Source organism: Phyllostomus hastatus, unplaced genomic scaffold, assembly GCF_019186645.2.
Source record: "Phyllostomus hastatus isolate PE091 unplaced genomic scaffold, TTU_PhHast_1.1 phas_contig_17, whole genome shotgun sequence".
Lineage (NCBI taxonomy): Eukaryota > Metazoa > Chordata > Mammalia > Chiroptera > Phyllostomidae > Phyllostomus > Phyllostomus hastatus.
The window spans coordinates 33,523,482-33,544,365 of NW_025333664.1; the positions used below are offsets into that span (position 1 = coordinate 33,523,482).

General features: G+C 32.0%; 1 protein-coding gene and 1 non-coding gene across 2 annotated transcripts in view; both read right to left on the reverse strand.

Annotated features, from left to right (window-relative positions):
- Positions 1-20,884, reverse strand: part of ESF1 (ESF1 nucleolar pre-rRNA processing protein homolog) — a 67,896-nt gene that overhangs the window by 43,832 nt on the left and 3,180 nt on the right. Inside the window, exons 3-9 of the mRNA XM_045833678.1 lie at positions 16,977-17,368; positions 16,297-16,410; positions 13,507-13,607; positions 12,440-12,592; positions 10,353-10,467; positions 8,253-8,400; positions 3,544-3,705 (exon numbers count right to left, since the gene is read on the reverse strand). Coding sequence (XP_045689634.1) covers positions 3,544-3,705; positions 8,253-8,400; positions 10,353-10,467; positions 12,440-12,592; positions 13,507-13,607; positions 16,297-16,410; positions 16,977-17,368 — 1,185 coding nt within the window. The remainder of the gene's footprint in view (positions 1-3,543; positions 3,706-8,252; positions 8,401-10,352; positions 10,468-12,439; positions 12,593-13,506; positions 13,608-16,296; positions 16,411-16,976; positions 17,369-20,884) is intronic.
- Positions 11,843-12,004, reverse strand: LOC123815427. Its single transcript, XR_006785091.1, has one exon. It is a non-coding gene; the product is annotated as a U1 spliceosomal RNA (small nuclear RNA).

Sequence of the window (20,884 nt, forward strand, 5' to 3'; positions counted from 1 at the left end):
GTATATGTGAGATAAAACTGTGCATCATTTATGTATATATTAAAAATTCCCTAATGAGGCACATTCGTGATAAAGGCCCATTAAGCTATTACATGCAACACCTTCTTTTCTCATCAAAGTGAGTCAGGAAGGATACCTTTTTTGAAACACACTGAGATGGAAAATACTACTCTGCATACGTCAAAATAACGAATTATGACTTTCTTTAAAAATCGAGTAATTCAACATTTTTACTTATTTATAGTCCCAATTAATAAGGTTGTATTATCATATTTCCATAAGGAACTAGACTATCAATAGAAAGAACAGTTTATTCTAGTTGTTACACCCATGTACCTGTTACCTGCCTCCCTTAATATTTCCCCTAAGGAATGCAGTCCTGCTGTTACTATACTGTATAACCAAATGTAAAAAGATAGGAAATTTAAATAGTCTAAACTAAAATTCCTTTTAAAAACAAAGCAACAAACTATACTCCAGCAAGTATTAGTGATTAAGAGTACTTATTTTTCTGAAGAGCTTAATATTTTAGAAATTCAAACCACAGAAAAACCAATGAAAGACACAGTATAATCTCATACTGCCACTGTGTGGTTTACTGAAGTAAAACATCATAAAAGTCCTGAGGTTCAGGGTAATTATTACTGGGAACACATTTTTCTTAAGACAAAAATCCAATGAAATACACAATTGATGTGAATCATACTCTGTAGCTTATAAGGTACCTTTGTAAGTATCCAAATTAAGCACAAAAGGTATTTTTAGTCCCACTTTCCAAATAAGTAAACTGACATTCTATTAAGATTAACTCATTTATCTCATTTAACATGTCTAACATAAAATACCTTTACATTTACAAACATCGCTGCATGCATGTATGTGCCAAGGATTCATAGGTAACAACCATACCCCATCTGGGGCCTTAAAAAATACAGTAAAAGACTTAAAAATGCATTATATTCTAGATCATCAATTCTCCCCCATGAACTAACAGTAAAAAATATATATATACAATGTTGACGATAATTCCATAGAACTGGCACTTTTACTCATTGTTGAAGGCATTATAAGCTAGTATAATCCAATTCCATTTCTGGGAAGCTATCCTATGAAAATATTTGAAAATATGGAAAAAGCTATGGATTATTTATAACATCCTAGATGATTGGCATCTGGGATTTAAAATTTGGGTTTTGACACTGGTAGTTTTAACAGCTTGTGAGAGAACCACAGGTTGATCCACAGCATATGTAAAGTTGCTATGTGTGTGAGGAAATCACATAACTAATGAGTAAGTAAGCCTGACTGCCAGCATTAGCTTCTCCTTGTGGTCTCTACTAGTTCTCCAAGCTTGGAGACATTTCTAAAATGGGGGAAAAAAAAGAAAAGTGTCTTTGTTAAAAATTGTTTTTAAAAGTAAAAAATCCCTAAAATAGCAAGCCAATTGTTTGGCTGGTAATAAAAGTGAAGAGAGCTAAGAAAAGTACTGATATTTGTGGGTTTGGAATCATTAACGGCCTTAGGTCACATTTCATTTCAATGCCATAGTTCTACTTTGGTGAAAGACCAGAAATATGATTAAATATTCAACAACAGAGAGATGATCAATTAAACCACAATCTAATCACTAGGCAGGTGATTTAGGGTAATAGAATTACATATATTTTTTACATTTCAAAATATTTTATGATATTAATATTACATCCACAAACAAAAGGGCCAAGATAAAAATGTACTGTTAAACAGAAGAGGGAACAGTTCTTAATTCATTTCATGAGGTTAGCATTACCCCAATATCAAAAACCAACAACACTGCAGGAAATGAAACCTGTAGACAAATGGTCCTCATTAACACAAGTACAAAATCTTTAACAAAACACTACTAAACCGAGTCTAGAAATATATACAAATCATAATACATCATGACCAAGTGAGATTTATCCTAGTAAAATTATTGCTTAAAATTTCCAGTTAGAAACATAAATGTATCACTTTTTGGTATTTGCATTACATAACTGTATTAATAAAAACAAAGATTAGATATGGTCCACTCAGTATAACTCCGAAATATTTACTATAAAACTTCCCAATCAAGTTAACTTTAAATCTTTGTAAGAGAGAAATGAATACCTCAATTAAAAATACATTCATTTAAATTATATTCATTCAATAAGTTCATTCTAAGATTAGAATTAAGCTATAATTACAACATATTTGACTTAAAAGATAGAATTCCACATTTCTTATAATAAAAAGTCAAGGGCCTCAAATAAAAAATTTCTTCACAAACATCCCCAAATAGTATGGCTGTATTACCTACTGTCAGACTTCCTAACAAAGGGTGCTTGAACCCTTAAAGCCGCCTTTGTGCTCTTTTGCTGGATAGTTCTGACAATATAGAGAATTCCTCTTTATGTTACTTTGAAAGCAACTTTACTTCATCATTCTTTTATCTATTCGCAAAAGCACTGACTTCTGAGATAATAAGAAAAATTAAATCTTTATTTACATATTCATCCTACAAGTACTTGAAAATGACTATTAAGTTACTTTTTTGGCTTTTCAGGCTAACTTAACTGAGTCCTCTCAACCATAGTTCACATGATAACGCTACCAAACTTCATTTTTTTCTTATCATCACTTCCTGCAAAGGCCAAACATTTAAAACAAATAGTTATGACACAGTCTATTTGTTTTAAAAGTGGATAGTATTAAGAGTAGTTAGTATTAACTACTTTTTTAAGTGTTAATAGTAGTTAGTATTCTTTAATCTAGAGGCTGAAAGAACTAAATCCATGTCAAAGTTATACTTACCTTTAAAAGATAATACATATATGTAAAAAGCAGTAATCTGCAAAATCAATATTGTTTGCAAAGGTACATGCTAATTTGCCAAAGATTGGGGAAAAACCATATACACTAGAAAACAATCCTCATTTATCCTAGTTTTTCATCTTTCTTTAGCTGTGACATACTTTTAAATAGTACTGCATTTCTGTAAAACAGAACAGTTCAAGGCAGTTATAAAAATCACTTACTATGCTATACTTTTTGACTATTCTGAGATAAAAACTGAGCAAAACTGAGATAAAAAACTAATCATTATACATTTTGTATTAGTGAAACCTCACTAATTAAGGTATAATAGGGGTTATAGGTGAAATGTCCATTTATGAGTTACATATTTTGAAAAAAGTTTAATGACTTTAGAACACATGGTACTAGATTCAAGTTTCTATATCCTGAGAATACTGGAATCAAAGAAAGGTTTACCTTCATAAATGAACAGAAATAATTTGTAGTTAGTAAATCAAAGAAACAGAATAAGCGGGCAAAAGTCAAAACACTAGTCCCTAAAAAACAGAATTAAATGACATATACAAATACCATGTTAACTTCCTCCCCCAAAACATTCCTGGAAAATTAGATTATTAAAGTTTATATATCCAAAGACAAGTCAATCTTCTTTTCTGTCCCATCCAAAATGCTCTCAACATGCTAAAATGAAGAAAAACAAATCAACAGTTAGTATCTAGTTCTTACCTGGAACCCACTTAATTTCCATTTCCATATCATTTTCTTTGGTTTTCTTTTCTTTTTCTTGAATAATCTGCAAGAGTTGCCTATATTTAGCAATTTGTTCTTCCTCATCTCTCTGACTTTTTTTTGTTTTCCCATCTTCTTCTACAGTGACTTCATCATCACCTAACAAAAAAAAATTCTTTAATACACAGGAATAATTCATGTCTAACTCCAGTGTTTAAATCTCAGTCAATCCAGCACCCTCCTGAAAGATGCTTCCAGACCTATTGTGTAACAGCATATCAAAATCCAACTAAAACTTCTTAATATTAAATGAATTGAGCCAAAAACTTAGGTCTTGTTTACAATAAAAATCAGTTGCAATATAAATTAGCACTGTCATAGCAGTACACTTGGGAAATCTCCTTTTATTAAAATTCATATTTAAAAATAATTCTGTTCCCTATAAGCAAGACAGCAGGGATGATGTTTTTATCCCTTTTTATGTTTTCCACCAACCACCAAATGCTTTAAAATGTTTTTATCAATAGAGGCAAAATATTGTTGGGATGCATTTGAAAGATGGATTCAGCTGTTCATGCTGAAGAGACAGGTAAAGAAAGTTGTTTGTAATCCAAAACAAAAAATAATTAAGTCCCTTCCATTTGATGGTGATCAAGTGTACTTATTCTCAGGATCTCATGAATACATTAATAAAAATGAATAAGTTAGAAGTTCATTCAGTTAATTTCCCTCTGGAAAAAATATTCACATTTCCATTTCCTGATTTTATAAAAGTAATTAGAATACAGAAGAACAGTATTAAATTCATGGGCAACAAATACCAAAGAAAACGAATACATGAAAAGTTTGTTTGCTCTATATTTCCACTGTAATTCTCCAAGGCAAAGCCATAAATTAAAAACCTGGGTTTTGCCCTGGCTGGCGTAGCTCAGTGGATTGAGCGCGGGCTGCGAACCAGGCATCGCAGGTTCGATTCCCAGTCAGGGCACATGCCTAGGTTGCAGGCCATGGCCCCCAGGAACCGCACATTGATGTTTCTCTCTCCCTTCCCTGTCTAAAAATAAATAAATAAAATCTTTAAAAAAAAACCAAACCTGGGTTTTAGTGCAAAACATACAGACTTACTGAATTGACTTAAATGTCCCAGTAAAGAAAAATTTGTAAGTAGCAAAAAGAAGACCCTCTCTTTTATGAGCTACGGCTAAATGGTAACTAAAAATGTCCCACATTGTTAAGCATTTAGCTATGAAACAACAATGTTGACAGATTGTCCTTGCATCTTCAAAAAGGTGATATGGAAAAAAGATTGGTTAAGTAAATGTTTTTACAGTTTTTTTTTCTCTAAATGAATAAAAAATAGTCCAGGACATTCTTTCCATCCTATCACACTTTTACATTTTCACTCAAACAGCTGAAATTCATTTTTTTCCTGTTTGTGCTTTGTGCCACAATAATAACGTTGGATGGAATTCTGTCATGTATCCCGTAATTCAATGGATAAAACATCAGGAACACATTAACAAAATGGCAATGTATTTCTTTCTATTAAAAGCTTACTTCTGAAAACATAATTAGAAGCAAGCTCCTTCCAGGTTGAAATTTTAGTGGTAAGTCTCTGATGGCCTACTTTAAATTGATTTTTTCCAGTACTAAAATTTACTTTCTGAAACCCTAAAATGTGGGATAATTCACGTAGGTCTGTTTTTTTCCAATTCAAGGACAATGCTCTGTGAAAGCTTTAACATTATATAGTGAGTGAAAAAATTAATTGTAAAAGTAAGAAGCCCTGCTATGATCTTTTATAAATAACATCAGGAACATCTAGTAACTCTAAGGCATTCAAATACACTATTGTATCTAACAGAAGTACGAAATTACAGATTAAAGTAAGCTTGCAATCAATTAAAATACTAAAGTAAAATGCATGCTTTAAAAAACATAATGAATTAATGTATTTCAAACAAAAAGTCATCATTAATCCTTAAAGTTTTAGAAGTAAAAATACATATATGAGGTAGAAAGCTCAGCACTGTACTTTCCATTCCATTTGTGGAACACAGAGCAAGAGCAGTACTTTACGAAACACAAAAATGAAGCAGTATCTTCATTAGTCTAAAAGGAATGGTGATAGCCCAATCACAGTATCTCTTTCTTAACAAAGTTAAGGTTTAATGGGCCTATGATAATACTAAAAGAGCATTTTAGGATTTAATTTCATGCTTAGGGTACAAAAGTCATACAAATGTAAAAGGAAAGCCAAAAGGACAGCTATGAATATGTTAAGCTACAAATAAAAGAATATTTATTCCTGCTATTTTAGAACAGATATTTTATGTCTGTGTTTAACATTTATGGTTCTTCCTTTTGCTGTCAGCACCAAATCCCTTACTCATAATTTTGCATGATTGGGAATTCTATTTGATAAGAATAATAAGGATGTGAAGAGATCAGGGAGATAGTATCAAACCAAAACTGATCAGAAATTATAATCGAGCAACCAAATTCCCAAACAGGGCTTGATTCAGTATAGGAAAAAAGGGTGTTTTGAATCTATTTTTAAAATATGTGTTATTTTAAGCACAAAGCATATATATTTTAAAAATATACTACTAATCATTTCAATCATCAAAAAACTTTTAAAATAAAGATATAGGTAATTTAAGAGTTTCTGCTTCCATTAATGGGGAGTTAGATACTTCAGACCAACCCTTTCACTGAGGACATCAAGTTGGATTAAACATTTAAAGTATCTTTTTAAAAACTTCAAGGGGGTTTTTAAAAACCTTTTAAAACTGACAAGTTAGTGAAGAATAATAAAGTCCATATCAAGGAGATTGGAGTACCAAAGAGATGATCCCAGAGTTGAAGACATTTCTTAACCTGAGTATTTACTGATCCATAAAAGAAACACCTTTGGGACTAACTACAGTTTGGGCAGCCTGGTAATGCCAAGAAGACAAAAGTTAAAGACCATACAAGAGGTGATTTCAACTAGTACCCCTACAGTAAGCAGGGACCCATAGGAGTATATTCTCAGGGCAAGCAAGGGTCGACCAGAAGTAAACCAGTCCTCATGAAGACTTGCATCACTCATGAAGTCCAGGGAATCTCAAGCATTAAAATGTAGTAATGCGGTCCCAGAATGACCAGAGTAAATGAAGGTTCTCTCTGGTGACATACTCTCACCTCAGATATCAAAGCAGCACATAATTAACCAGGCGTGCAAGTAAACAAGAGAACTATCTTATAAAGTAACAGAAATCAACCCCAAAACATCTGAAATACTGAAATTATCAGATACAGATTACAAAAACATGCTCACTCTGTTTATAAAAATAAACATGTTAAAAGGACCTATAATGAGAAAAAGATATTGTTGATTTGAAAAATAACCAAATAGGACTGTTACAAGTAAAAAAATACAATAACCAAAATTAAGAATTCAATGCATAGGTCTATCAGCATTTTTAACACTGCTGAAAAAATAATTAGTGAACTGAAAAACAAGTCAGAAGAAAATATCCAGAATGCAGCACAAAAAGACAATAAAAAAAAAGGAGAATAGAAACATGGTGGTTACATTGAAAAGATCTAACATATATTTAATTGGAGTCTCAGAAGGAGAGGGAAAAAGAAATATCTCAATAAATAATGGATAATATTCCAAAACTGATAAAAAATACCATGCCACAAAGTCAAGAAATGCAACAAACTCCAAGCATAAAAAATAAAATTTACTTTAGCTCACAGTAAAACTGCAGAAGGACAAAGAGAAAGAGAAAACTTTAAAGACAGTCAAAGAAATAAAATCCAGACAACCTTCAAAAGACTTAAAAAGTTAATCTGATAGTCTGACTTCTCAAAAGTTACCTACAGTTGGAAAGGAATGTCCACCTAGAATTCTTTACTGGTGAAAATATCTTCACAAGTGAAGGAAAAAATACATTTTTAAATTAAACTAAAACTCGAGAGTTTGACACCAGCAGATACTCCTGGAAATTATCAAGGATTTACTTAAGGCAGAATGAAAATAATCTCAAAAGTAAAAGATTTAGAAAAGAATACAGAGGAAAAGAAGTGGGGAAAATGTGGGTAAACTTAAAGTATAAAAACCATAATATTAATGTCCTTTGGGACTGTGGAAAAAAGTTAGGATTACTATACATAAGACAATATGAAAGTTGTTTTAAGATTTCTTATATTATGGAGGACGGTAAAAAATTAGTTATCATTAGATTTTTCTAACATAAGGTTATAAGTCATAATTTCTAGGACAATTGCTAAATAAATAGAAAGTCTACTTTCTAAACCAGTTGAGGAGAAAAGTGGAATGTAAAAAATATTCAATCAATCGAAAAGAAGTTCTTAGTTTTAAAAAAGGGTGGCAGTAAAGCATTGTACTGGTTTGTTAAGATATTGCACAACTATGTGAACCATGACAAGTCTACGAGGCCAGGCTTTTTTGGTTACGTCCAAGTTTTGAAGGAAATGCTTATGGATAAAGAAATTCAGGCTAAGGAAATATTTTTTTAATAATTTCAATTACTATAAGGTGTACAAAATACATGGAAGTATGCTTTGCGGACAGCTTAAGACTTAGTTTGGTATTCCCTTTTAAGCTGCTACAAAAGCATATTTCCATTAACAAATCTAGCTTAGGCATTTAAATGTTTACAAATGTAGAACACCAGAAGATTAACAAGTACCTTGCAGCCCATCTTCTATCTCTTCTTCATCTTCACTAGAGGAAGCTAAATAAGCTTGAAAATCCATGTCCAGAAGTTCTTCCTTTTTAAACTTCCTGTTGAGTGTTGTGATTCTTTCATGATCGGTCTCATCCCAAGTGATCTCCACCTTTCACCAATGAAAAAGAAAAAACAATAAATATAAATGAAAATGTCAGCCATCCAAACTTGTTAAAGGATTATTTATCACTTTTATGTTAACTGTAAGCTAAAAAGGTTAAGATATGCTAGAACAGATAAATGACACACTTAGTAAAAAGTATTCTATTTGTGGAAACAATCATTTCAATTAACTTGTATCTCCCACTGCCTAATTCTCTGCTACATTTAAGGTACTCCATTAATGGAGGTAAAAATTCATTAGTATTTGAATTATTGCAGTGAAAAGAAATTTCAAAAATGCACTAGTGAAGTTAGCATTATTAAGAGTCAGTGAAAGTAATTTTTTAACCTGGAGTTCTAGGTAGTTCAGGTCAACAAACTCAGTGACATCTGCTGATGAAGCTTTCAACACAATCTCAGTGGGGTCTATTTTGCAAAAAAGATTAAGAATCACTGATGATTAAGGCATCTATTGACTGAAGTACAGTAAACCCCATGATATAGGAATTCATCGATAACATGATGGGCCTGGTGACTGGCTTCTGTCCTGTACACAACCCCTGTTCCCCAAAAGGGTTCTATTAGAGGTTTATTATCATCACAGGGTGGGTACTACATCCTTGTTTTTCCCCCTCCTCAGGTAATCTCCCCAGATCAGGACAACAAATTGAGCACTAATAAACCAAGGAATCTGATCTTTAAAAGAGCTGCCATTGTCTTGGTTCTAACTAGCCACAGGATTCAGAATTATCCCTATTTTGATAATTAAGCTTGAGCTGATGACCACAAAACCACTGCTGGAACTGGTACAGATACGGATAATACGGCCAGACCCTAGGAACTCTAGACTGGCTGGCTAGACAGGCTTGCCCTGGTCCTTTTTTAGTTTTAAAAATAACATGACTTCATTTTATGTGACTGAATCTTTGATCTTTAATGTTTTAATTTTTCCTTTTTTGTCTCTACTTTTATTTTTTAAAATCTTTTTTCCTTTTTATTGAATTTATTGGGATGACATTGGTTAACAAAATATACAGGTTTCAGGTGCATAAGTCCACAACATATTACTTACTAAAGAATCTGTGTGTGTTTACCACCCCAAGTCAAGTCTCTGTCAACACTTATTCCTCCATACTCTCCTCTACCTCTCTTGACTCCCCAGCAGTGAGTGGATCTTTTAGACTTCACTTATAAGTAATGGCAGAATTTTAGTATACTCGGTAACTAATGAAGGCCACACAGTGCCCACCACAGCATGCATGTGAAAGATACAGAAGTCCCTCTCTCTGCCACCAGACCATCCTCAGAAGAGAACAATGGTGTCACAAGAAAGGTAGTGGGAAGACTGCATTGCTGATGCAGAGTCTAGCTGTGGACAGAAAGTTAATGGGAGGCAAGGAGGAGGGGTGAGGTAGGGAGAAAGGAAATGGCATGTAGCAGAATAATAAACTAATTCGATAGAAATCTTTTGACTATGGGTTATTCAGCATTAATGTGGTATATAGTAGTCCTAAGTTATTCTTCTGTAATTATTCTTATAATTTTGGATACTACCTATAGAAAAAATGTGTTCCTATTTTAAATTTTGATTAGTTTTGTCTTAACTGGAATTTGTAGTTATCTTCCCACTACCTCTTTCCCATTATTCCCTAAACTGTTAATAACTAGCATATTACTTATTAAAGAATCTAGTTGATTAAAAATGTATGGAAAGGGAGAAGAGAAAAAATAAACATTTGCAGGTAACTGACTCAGGCTTAAAAGCATAACACAAATCTGTAAATGGGTTCAAACAGATGTAGTAGATAAGAATGCAAATACGCTTGTGTCTCATTTTATTTGTACTTGTGAATTAAACTTTTGAATATTGTCCATTTCTAAATATGTTATAGTAAATAGTACACAAAGTCTTTTCTTAAAATAAAGTCCAGATACACATTTTTTTAAGTTAAGAAATACCGTTGATGTTCCCATTGCAGAAGATGTGAAATATTTTGGTTTATATGCTGTTAAATCCACTTCTGAAGCTACGTCCTTGGGCTCATCATCAAAAGTAGTATCATCTGGTATAAACCTAAGAAACAAACAAATTTATTTAAACATATGCTGTAGTAATAAACAACCGCAGCTTATATTCTCTTCTAATTAGTTGTAGTTTATACACACATACCATATAAAAGTTTCTATAGAACACACATGTAGATGAGGCAAACAATGTTAGAAATAACCTTGGCACAAAATTTCTGCAATTCATAAGCTATAAATCTGTAATTCTACTAAATATAAGTGAACTTGTGTAGGTAGAAACCCTGTGTTAGGAGTTAGCTAACATGAGTCAGGTGTAAACATACATGGACCCCTCATGTTACAAAAGACCTAGATAGACTCCTGTTAGTGTAGTCACTGGACTACTATATAATATTCTAAAGATCAAACAGAATTATTAATGGTTAAGTTTTCTGAAAATAAAGTATCATACACATGAGGTGTTACTGAAAATATGGAAAAGCTTAAGCTAAATCTTCAAGACTAAAAAATCCTAACAATCTAATCTTAAATTTTTTTCCCCACAAATAGATAGCTGTTAAATGTAAATTAGCCATTATAATTGTTAGACAATTCTTAGGCATTAGGCCAAGAAGGAATTGGAGGTGCTGGGGAAGCAGAAATAATCCATGGTTACTATATTCAGCTTTTGTAGCTTACATAGATTTTAATTTCTCAAGAAAAGCATATGTGGTATATTCCATCAAAAATGATTTTTGGGGGAAGAAAGGGTGATTAAGGTTCATTATATCTACATAACATCCTCTTCCAGCTATACTTTTGAACACACTCAGTAGAAGAAAAACAAATACATTTGTTTTTGAGATTAATATATTTAACTTACTAACATGCATGCTTTTACATTTTGGGGCAGATGTGAAAAGGCTTCCCTACATCACAGGAATGCAGTAGAAAACTCAATTTTCTTTTATATATGACAAAATAAAACAGTGAATGTAAATTTTTCCATGGTCATTGATCTGATTTTCTAGGCACTGCCAGAGCTTATTCTAACACTGCATGGAAATGTCCAAAAAAGGAAAACAGAAAGAACAGAATAATCCTGAAAAGAGTATATTAACATCAATTTACAATAATCAGAGTATGACATTCTAACAAATGTTTGATAACTGCTATGTAAACATTCAAAACAAGCATCTCCTATGGAAATCGTTAACAGAAAAGAGAAGGAAACAGGTACCTCACGAGATACGACCTTCTTGCTATATATTTAAGCACACTAAAGTCTTACCCCAAAATATCAATTTTTGTTTGTATACCAAACAAAATTTTTATTTGTATTTTTCTACCAGTTGGAATGCCTTTGAAGTATGAAAGCCATAGTGACTATGAATTGATGCATTTTTCCCCAAAACATTTCATTTTGAAAACAAAGCCTCTAACAAACGTGCATACAAAGAAGTGGTTTCTACTCACAAATTATGCGGTCAGGTTTCCCACATTTGGGGAAATTACAAGGGTCAGCACATCCTAATTGCAATGGATAAGCCCTGCACTGGGAAAACTACCTCTGTAATCATGGAATCTCCCCTGTCAGCAAGTACTTTAAAATTTTTAGTTAAATAAATTTAAATAGCCAGATATACTAGTGGCTACTGTATTGGATAGCACAGATTTTGAGGTACCAGTTTATTAGCAAATTCCTTTGCCCCCCCATGTTGTTATTTTAAAATAAAAGCAATTCACCTAGTTCCTAGTTCTAAAAGACAGTTGCAAAGTAGTATCACTACATATAACCCATCATCTTAAAAACATGTTTGAAAGGATATGAATGTGGGGTGGCTCATACAAAATACTTTATCATTTTCTCATTCCAGTTTTCTTTCTTAAGGGTGATATTCCAAGAGACAGAGTTCATCCAAAAGCAAAAAATCCTCTTTTAGAATATAAGAAAGCATAGCACACTACCAGTTCTAATATTTTGTTTCTTGTAATCACGTTTACTACGAGATTAAATTGGTAAACACACAATGGATTACCTTAGGTCTACAAATGAACAACTACTTTCGAATTCCAGTCCATCACAATCCTCATAAATTTTAGCGGCTGTTTCAGTAGAATCACAGTCTACTACTGCATAATAATACTTCAGTCGTTTAAATTGATAATCTCTCAGTTTTTCTCTAGAGGTCCTAAGAAGGGAAAAAAATCATTAAGATTACTTATACAAAAACACACACACCTATCTCCCTTCAAAAAATAAATGCAATTATTTAGAGAAAAATATATGACAACTTCCACACCAATCCGTTCTTCCTTTATGACTTTGCCTTTATGAATGTTAAACACTTTAGTTCAATTTACTATTTTGACAATGTACAAAATAGGTATTTTGTTTGGAATTTGATAGCTAGAAAAGGAGGGTATAAGAATTACATATGCTTACCTATGACTTTAATTCTTAATCACTTATTTTGTGTATGTGTTAATTTTGGTACCATGCATACCCTTCTCAAGAAAAACTGATGGACAAGTACTATATTATAAAATATAGTAGGAAAGCATTAGAAATAGTTATGAAGAAATTGTGTTGTCAAGTCTAAATCATTATAAATTTAATTTCACTTAACTACTACATATTCTTTGAGGGTCTTCATCTTTTCTCTTCTGCCATCAATATTACAGTATTTAACCACCATCTTTATTAAGTGCACATTTAGCTCCACCTAGTGGTTTAAGAACTGCCTGAATTTTTTTCTATTTCACTTTGTCGTGGCAATGAACTTATCACTCTACTTTTGTATTTAATACTTAATTAGACAAGTTATGTAATTTGAATGCAAATAGTTTCAATGCCACTTATATGGAAAGCAACATCCCACAAAAAAAGGTAATAATTATTTTCATGAATACAGAAATAGAAATATACACACAAAATACTGTTGGAATAGTGTGCTACTTCTGACAGACTTTAATCTACTCTCCAAGCTGTTTTAACTTTGAATGGCATGTGTAACTTTAGTTCTACCTTTTAAAGTGACTAGAATTCTGAATTACTAACATGAACTTAAAAGACTTAGTTTTATTATCTATAGTGATTTAATACCAGTCCTTTTCAGGGGCATCTTCAGGAATACTTAATAATTCTACTGGTCCTTGAACTTGCTCTTCCTTCATCCTCTCCTTTCCAAACTCTGAAGGATATATCTAAACATAGAAAAATTAAGATAAATGTAATTAATATTTTCCTTTTCTTTCAACATATAGACCTGTCAAGGTAACTTTCAACACAGAAAAATTAAGATAAATGTAATTAATAGTTTCCTTTTCTGTCAATATCCAGACCTGTCAAGGTCAGTAACTTTAAGTTGCAAATGAAAACAGCAAGGATGACTTTACTTCCAAACCTTCTATAGGAAGCTAAAGCATCCTGAGGAATCTCCTTCTAAATAGTCACTCTGGCTGGAGAGTAACAGATGTGGGACTTGGGAACAAAAATAGAACATCTCCATACATCAACTGGGACAAGATGGTTCAGGGTTCCAAGGGAAAAATTAAGAACAAAACAAGATTCTAAGTTCAAGGAACTCAATGCAAATGCACACATGAAAAATGACTGGATTAACTAGTTTACATAAAATACACAAAAATTATTAAAGAAATATATAAAACATAATGAAGAAAAACAATTTTGTAATACCCACCTAATCTCTAAATCATATCATTTATTCAATGCTTTCCTTAAAGACATTCCTTTTGATATTGGGTTGGGCAAAAGGTTCATTTAGTTTTTTCTGTATAATGGTTCTAGTAGTGCTTAGTTGTCATTAACTTCATTCCAAACAACTTTGTTAAGGCTGTATTGTGACAGCTGTAATATCATCATGCATTTTTAAAAAAACTTATTAAAACTGGTGAATTTTTTGTGCAGCCATTTTAATATTAAAGATGGAAGAAGATAGACAACATTTTTGGTGTATTATCCTTTAACATTTCAAGAAAGGTAAAAATGCAATTGAAACACAAAGATTTGTGCAGTGTATAGAGAAGGTGCTGTGACTGATTGGACGTATCAAAAGTGGTTTGCAAAGCTTTCTGGTAATATTGACCAAATAATTCTTTGCTGTTGAGCTGTCTTATGCATTCAAAGATGTTAAGCAGCACCCCTGGCTGCTACCCACTAGAAGCCAATAGTGGGAGATGGCCGACATACTAAAAATATCCAAATCAATAAGGTTATAGGTGAAAATGAAAAATGTGTCCTTTATTTCACACACAAAAAAACTAAATGTACTTTTTGGCCAACCCAATAGAAAGGAACTGCTGACAATCTTATCATGTAGATTAGATATAGTCCTGGGTATAAGAAAAAGGATTCATCCTTACTAAGATTTGGTACTTTTATATCTTGGCTACTTTTGAGAGTCAAGAAATATAATTATATTAGTTTGCATTGTCTGACACTACTGAGCTTAATATACATTTAACTAATACTTTTTTTGGAAAATGTGTGAAATATGCAATTTATCAATTAGGGGATCTGAGTTTCTTTTAGTACTTTGAGTTGCATATACTAGGTTTTGATGTAGAATTTTAAAATGCATATATAATGACATCTGTTGAGTCTTTGTTTTTTTTTTCTCTTTTCTAAATCTAGAAGTTTCTACTCTCAATATCCTGAAACACAAGATTTAACAAAAACACAATTCTATTTTTGTGGCTGGATTTCTAATTTTTTTCCTTTACTTCATCTGGAGTTTATTTTGGCCTTTTATGACGTGGGGATCTGAACTAACTTCTCTACACAAAGACTTATCTCAATACCATGATTTAACTCATCATTTAAACTCTTATTTTTATCTATGCCATTCTATTAATTTGTCTCCTTATTTTTACCCACAACTGTTAATTCTCATAGCATTATAAAATGTTTAGATATTATAACTGGTATATTATATTATATATAATATATTATATTGGTATATATATTATAACTGATATTATAACTTTTATACTGTTATGGTATCTCAAAAATGCATTAGTCATCTTTACTTCTTTATTCTTTTAGGTGATTACTGGTATCCTTTCCCTTAACTTTCATTTGAACTAAATTATGATTGAAGCTATACTAAAACTGTACAACATCTTTAAATAATCAAACATAATTATTTAGAGCTGCTTTAGGTACTGTACTAAATACTCAGTGTGAGATCTTTTTCATTCAATCCTTGTAACTACACTACAAAGTACTGTTGTTATATCTACTTGTCAGATGAGAAAACATTTGAGAGATTAATAAAGTGTCCAAGGTCACATAGCATTTATCAGAATCAACATTTGAACCCCAATCCCCAAAAAACAACAAACAAATTAAAAAAAAAAAAAGATTTGAACATAGGTCTGTCATACTGCAAAGCCTGGAATTCTTAATCACAATGCTGGCACTCTAAAAATATGGTATCTCAAAATTTAAATCTTTCAAATTTATCCAGTGTTATAATTTACATCATATAGGTCATGTGTCTAAGGTAATTCCCAAGGATTTTACATGTTTTTGATGCTAATAAGAATAGTATATTTTCTTAATTGGATAATGCTGGTAAAAAAGGAATGCAATTCATTTCTGAAATATTTATCTTATATCCTGTCCCTTTACTCAACTTATAATAACTTCCCTATTGATTTATTTAGGTTTTTAAATTTATAATCATATAGCCCATCAATAATACTTTTACTCTTCCTTTCCTTTATTATATCTGTTACATCAGGTTCACACCAAACTGTACTAAACAATTTCCAGATAAATTATTTTCTTTAAAAGAAAAACTGACAAAAAAAATGAAAGTGAACTTAAAATGCTTATACATATTTATTTCAAAATGAAATCAATTCTCACCTTTACAGAGAATATAACACCTCCTTTAGGTTTAAATGAATTGAACAGAGCAAGCAAATCTTTTGCTTTTAATCTATCCCAGTCCATGTTGCAAACTGCTAATCGATGTGTAATCTAAAATGAGAAAAATTTTATATTACATAATCTGTCATTCCCAATGTGTGCAAAATAAAGATACTAAAACTGCAATGCCTTCTTTTTCCCAAATTCTGAAATCATCAATGTAATATTTATCTAAGGAGTTTCAAGATGTAAAAGAGAAGGTTAGATAACACAATAGTAAAACGTCAGCAGAAAGTACTTCTTCTTACTTGGCAGTTCTTGAATCATGATCAGCTGATTTTTTAACTACCAAGTCTGTTAAGCTATTTTGCCACTGATCCATAAAGAAGGAAGTTGAGTATGGTACCCTGCAGCATTTCTAATAGGTGCAATAGGATCTGAATTCAAGTTACTCTCTAAAAATTTCATGTGATTTTTAATTATTTATGTAGAACTTTCTAATTTCCTTGAACAGACATCAAACTTATATATATTCCATATCAAGAGATTTTAATCAGAATCGACATCAAAAGTATTCTTTAGCAATAAAGTTTTTCCCAGTTAATTTAATGACATCAGTACTGTCCATAAAAACTACTTGTGTCTTCACAAATGATCTCATTTATTCAAAAGATTACCTCATCACCCCGAGGAGCATCTTTATCTAGTTCTCTCCAAGCATGCTCAAAACCAGATTCCTCTGGAAGTAGATCTGCCATATCTTCTTCATCTTCAGAGCTAGTTTCTATATTTCCTTTACCTCTTGCAAGATCAGGGCCACTGTCACTTTCATCATCATCCTCACTAACATCACTTTCATTCTCCTCTTCCTCGTCATTTTCACTTTCATCATTGTCATCATCATCAGCTGAATCTCTGCCAATGCTTGTAATTCCATTTTCAGATTCTTCATCACTTCCTATTTCACTAGCACTTTCTAAAACTTCCTCCAGAGCATCTTTATCAAACATTTTACCACCTGCTGACTTTTCATAACCATCACTGTGTCTTGCCACTATGAGTGGAACAACTGCAAATAGGTAAACAAAGGAGAAATTAAGAGACTGTATAAACACTGAATTAAACTGAAATCCAGTAAAAGTATAATTTCTAGAAAAGAGACAAAAGGAAAATATAAATTCAGTAATAATTCATGCCTAACCCAATTATTTAATAGACCAGGTCATATAGCAGCTTCATACATTCATTCAATATTTATGGAGTGCTTGCTGTGTGGTACGTGCTCAATATACAATCACTGGCAAAAGAAAAGCAATCAGTGCCCCGAATAAACCTCCAGGTAAGTAAAGAGGATAGATGGACAGATACTGACCAAATAAAATCAATCATATCAATACACATTTAAGACATATAATTAGAACTAGGGTAGGTACAAAGTAGGAATGTTATATAATGATATAAGTTGCTACTTGAAGGATGAAGAAAAAAGTAAACAAGGTTTAACAAACAGATTAGGGAAATGGTCCAAACAGCCAGAAAAGCATGAGAAAAGATCCACTAATATAAAGACATCTGATTTCCCTATTGAGAAGATCACCTTGACTGACTATGCTGTAGAAAACTGACTGGAGGGAGACAATAGTGGATGTAAATAGAGACAAGTGCAGTATGTACTTATGGAAAGAAATGAAGATAGCACCAAATTGGTGGCAGTAGAAATGTAGAGAAGAGAATGGAGTCACTTTTGACTCTCAGAGTCAAGAAGTAAAACAAACAGTAATCAGTGACAAAGACTTGGAGTAGAGCAATGTTGGGAAAGAACCAATTCGTTTCGTAGAGGTAGATCATCAGTTCAGTTTTGGATATGTTGAATTGGAAGTGCCTTTGAGCCATCTAAGAACACATAGAAGACTGTTGGCTGTAGAGTCTACAGCTCTGAGAAATCTCAGAGACAAAATTTTTGACTCATGCATGTGTTATGATAACAAGTTATGATGTGAATGATATCATTTATAAAGAGTAATATACTAATTTTAACTATATTATATATACTATACTAAAGTTAATATATATTCAACTTTTCTAAATCTTGAATTTTGTAACTTATACTTAGCAATATATGAAGAGTGAAAGATGATTTGACTTATTTTTAGCCCTCACAATTCTAAAAGGGCTCATTTTCTATTTCTAAAATCATATGCTTCTGTCTACTGTGTGTATATATAATATAGGTATATCTTATATGTTTTATTGATCTTCAAGTTGGAACTTAGTTTAAGACTAGGAATGACATTGGAACTTAATTTTTCTCTTGGTCCTATAACCTTGGAATAGTCATTCATTGACCAAATATTTATTATTGAGTATCTACAATGTACAAAGTATCGAGCAAGGGAAAAGAGAGATGATTTGTAATATGATCTCATGCTCTTAATGAGTTCATAAACAAAAAGAAATCATTTGTTAATTTATGAAGCTATATTCTAAAGCACCACAGAGAGACACATCTAAATTTGCCTGTAGAGAGGTATTTATAATAAGGAAGGCTTCACAAAAATGACATATGACCTGAAACTAAATGGAAAGTTTTTTTAAGAGGAAAAGTAGGAAATGGGCTTTTAGAACCACAAGAGAGTGGGAGTAATAAAATATAACTAGCCAGTAGATATAAAAAGACAAAAAAACAGGCATTATCATAAGTTCTGTATATTGGATTGGAAAAACACAACCATAATAGTGAAAGAATGTTACAGCATTCACTTTTAATCAATATGCTCAGAAATAAGACCTTGAGGACTTAGCTCTATCTACTATTTCAATATTTCTCAAGCATTAGTTTGCGTATCACCATATTTTTCATTAAATTGAATATTTAAATTGAATTTTAAATATTACCTTTGTTCTAAATATCCCTGAACTCACAAATGCAGTGTTTACAATTTTTTTAAGATGCTGATATAAATACATGACTACTAACATAAACATATTTTTGAGTACCATCCTATGTATGACATCTTTTCACATGACAGTGGTACTACTTATCCAACATTGGGTGTGATACATGGGAGATTTAAAGAGATTTAGTATTTTTGACAATATCAAATACATTTGAAGTATTCACTAAATTTTTCCTCAGAGCCCACCATGTACAAAGCCTTATGCTAGATGATGTGGAATTACCTTTATTCTCAAATAGTACTGCTCTAGCAGTGATTGTAAACACTACTACTTATCCAGCTACTTGAAAAAAACATGCTTTATCATTTCCCAACTAATTATAAAAGTAATAAATGCTCATTTCAAGAAAATTAAAGAAAATACAGTTAAAGAAAGAAAAGATGACTAGCTATTTTTCATTCAGAGATAACTGGATAGTTATTTCGGTAGATAACTCCCTAAATTTGTTTTCTATGATATATCCACTGATTGATTTTTAAGTAGCTGGTCATACAATTTATGCTATTTTGTAACCATTTTGAAAACTGCATATATCATAGTCATGTTTGGATGTACTATAACTTGCTTAATCAACCCCCTAATAATTTCTGTTACATTTTTTAAATGTAAAAACAATGCTACAATGCATATTCTTTGCACACATACCCAATTACTTGCTTTAAATAAATTCTTAGGGGTACAAGTGCTAGGCGTGGACATTTTAAAATGATACATAATAACACACTGCAACTCCTCACATCACCTTTACTTAACAGCTATTAAAAAAATCCTGGCATACAGTAGTTGCTTGAATGACAATTGAAGAATCAACAATGAATGAAAGAAGGTCATACATGGAGTCCCTTCATTTCTACTTATAGATAATGCCTTTTCTAAACTACAGGAAGCAATGTGGCAGGGTAGAAAGATTCAAACACTTGAGTTGCAGACTCAGATCTGTGTATCCTCAAATAAATCACTTCAGCCCTCTTTTCTGATTAATATATATTAATTTCTTGTGGCTATTGAGAAAATTAAAGATAGATATGTAAAAAGATTCTATAAAATCAATCCCAATATCATATGGTTGTATTAATCCAGTGCCCTAAAGCTAGTGAAATTTAAAGGCTGCTAGATTAACTTACCTCACAAATTCAAACCATCCTTGCTATTCTCATTTTGATCTTATTCTCCAATTTCAGTAGACTCCTATCCCTTTTCCTTATACTTGTTTGCTGCTTGGTTCCACTATAAATGGAATGTGATTCCACCTCTGACACCCTAATCCCTGCTATATAGAACTCTTCCACTGCCCAATACTTCCTACCTTCACAATGTGATCTCAGCCTGTGAAGACTTCTCTCTGCTTTTTCCTGATGCCTACCCTACTTTGGTTCTGTAATCAAAATCAGTCTTTGTCTGACTTATCTGAATATCACCAATTTTCGTTTGCAACATCAATGATCAGCAACAACTAAACTCAAAACATCCTGCTGCTAGAGGTAACACAACATTTTAATAAAGTTAGTAAACATGTAAATATGAACTAGAATCAAATGTCCTATCTCGTTCCAAACAGCCATTTCTAGCTGTATCATTCACTCACCCCTTCAGAGACCTTATTATCTAATCAAATGGGGATACTGAT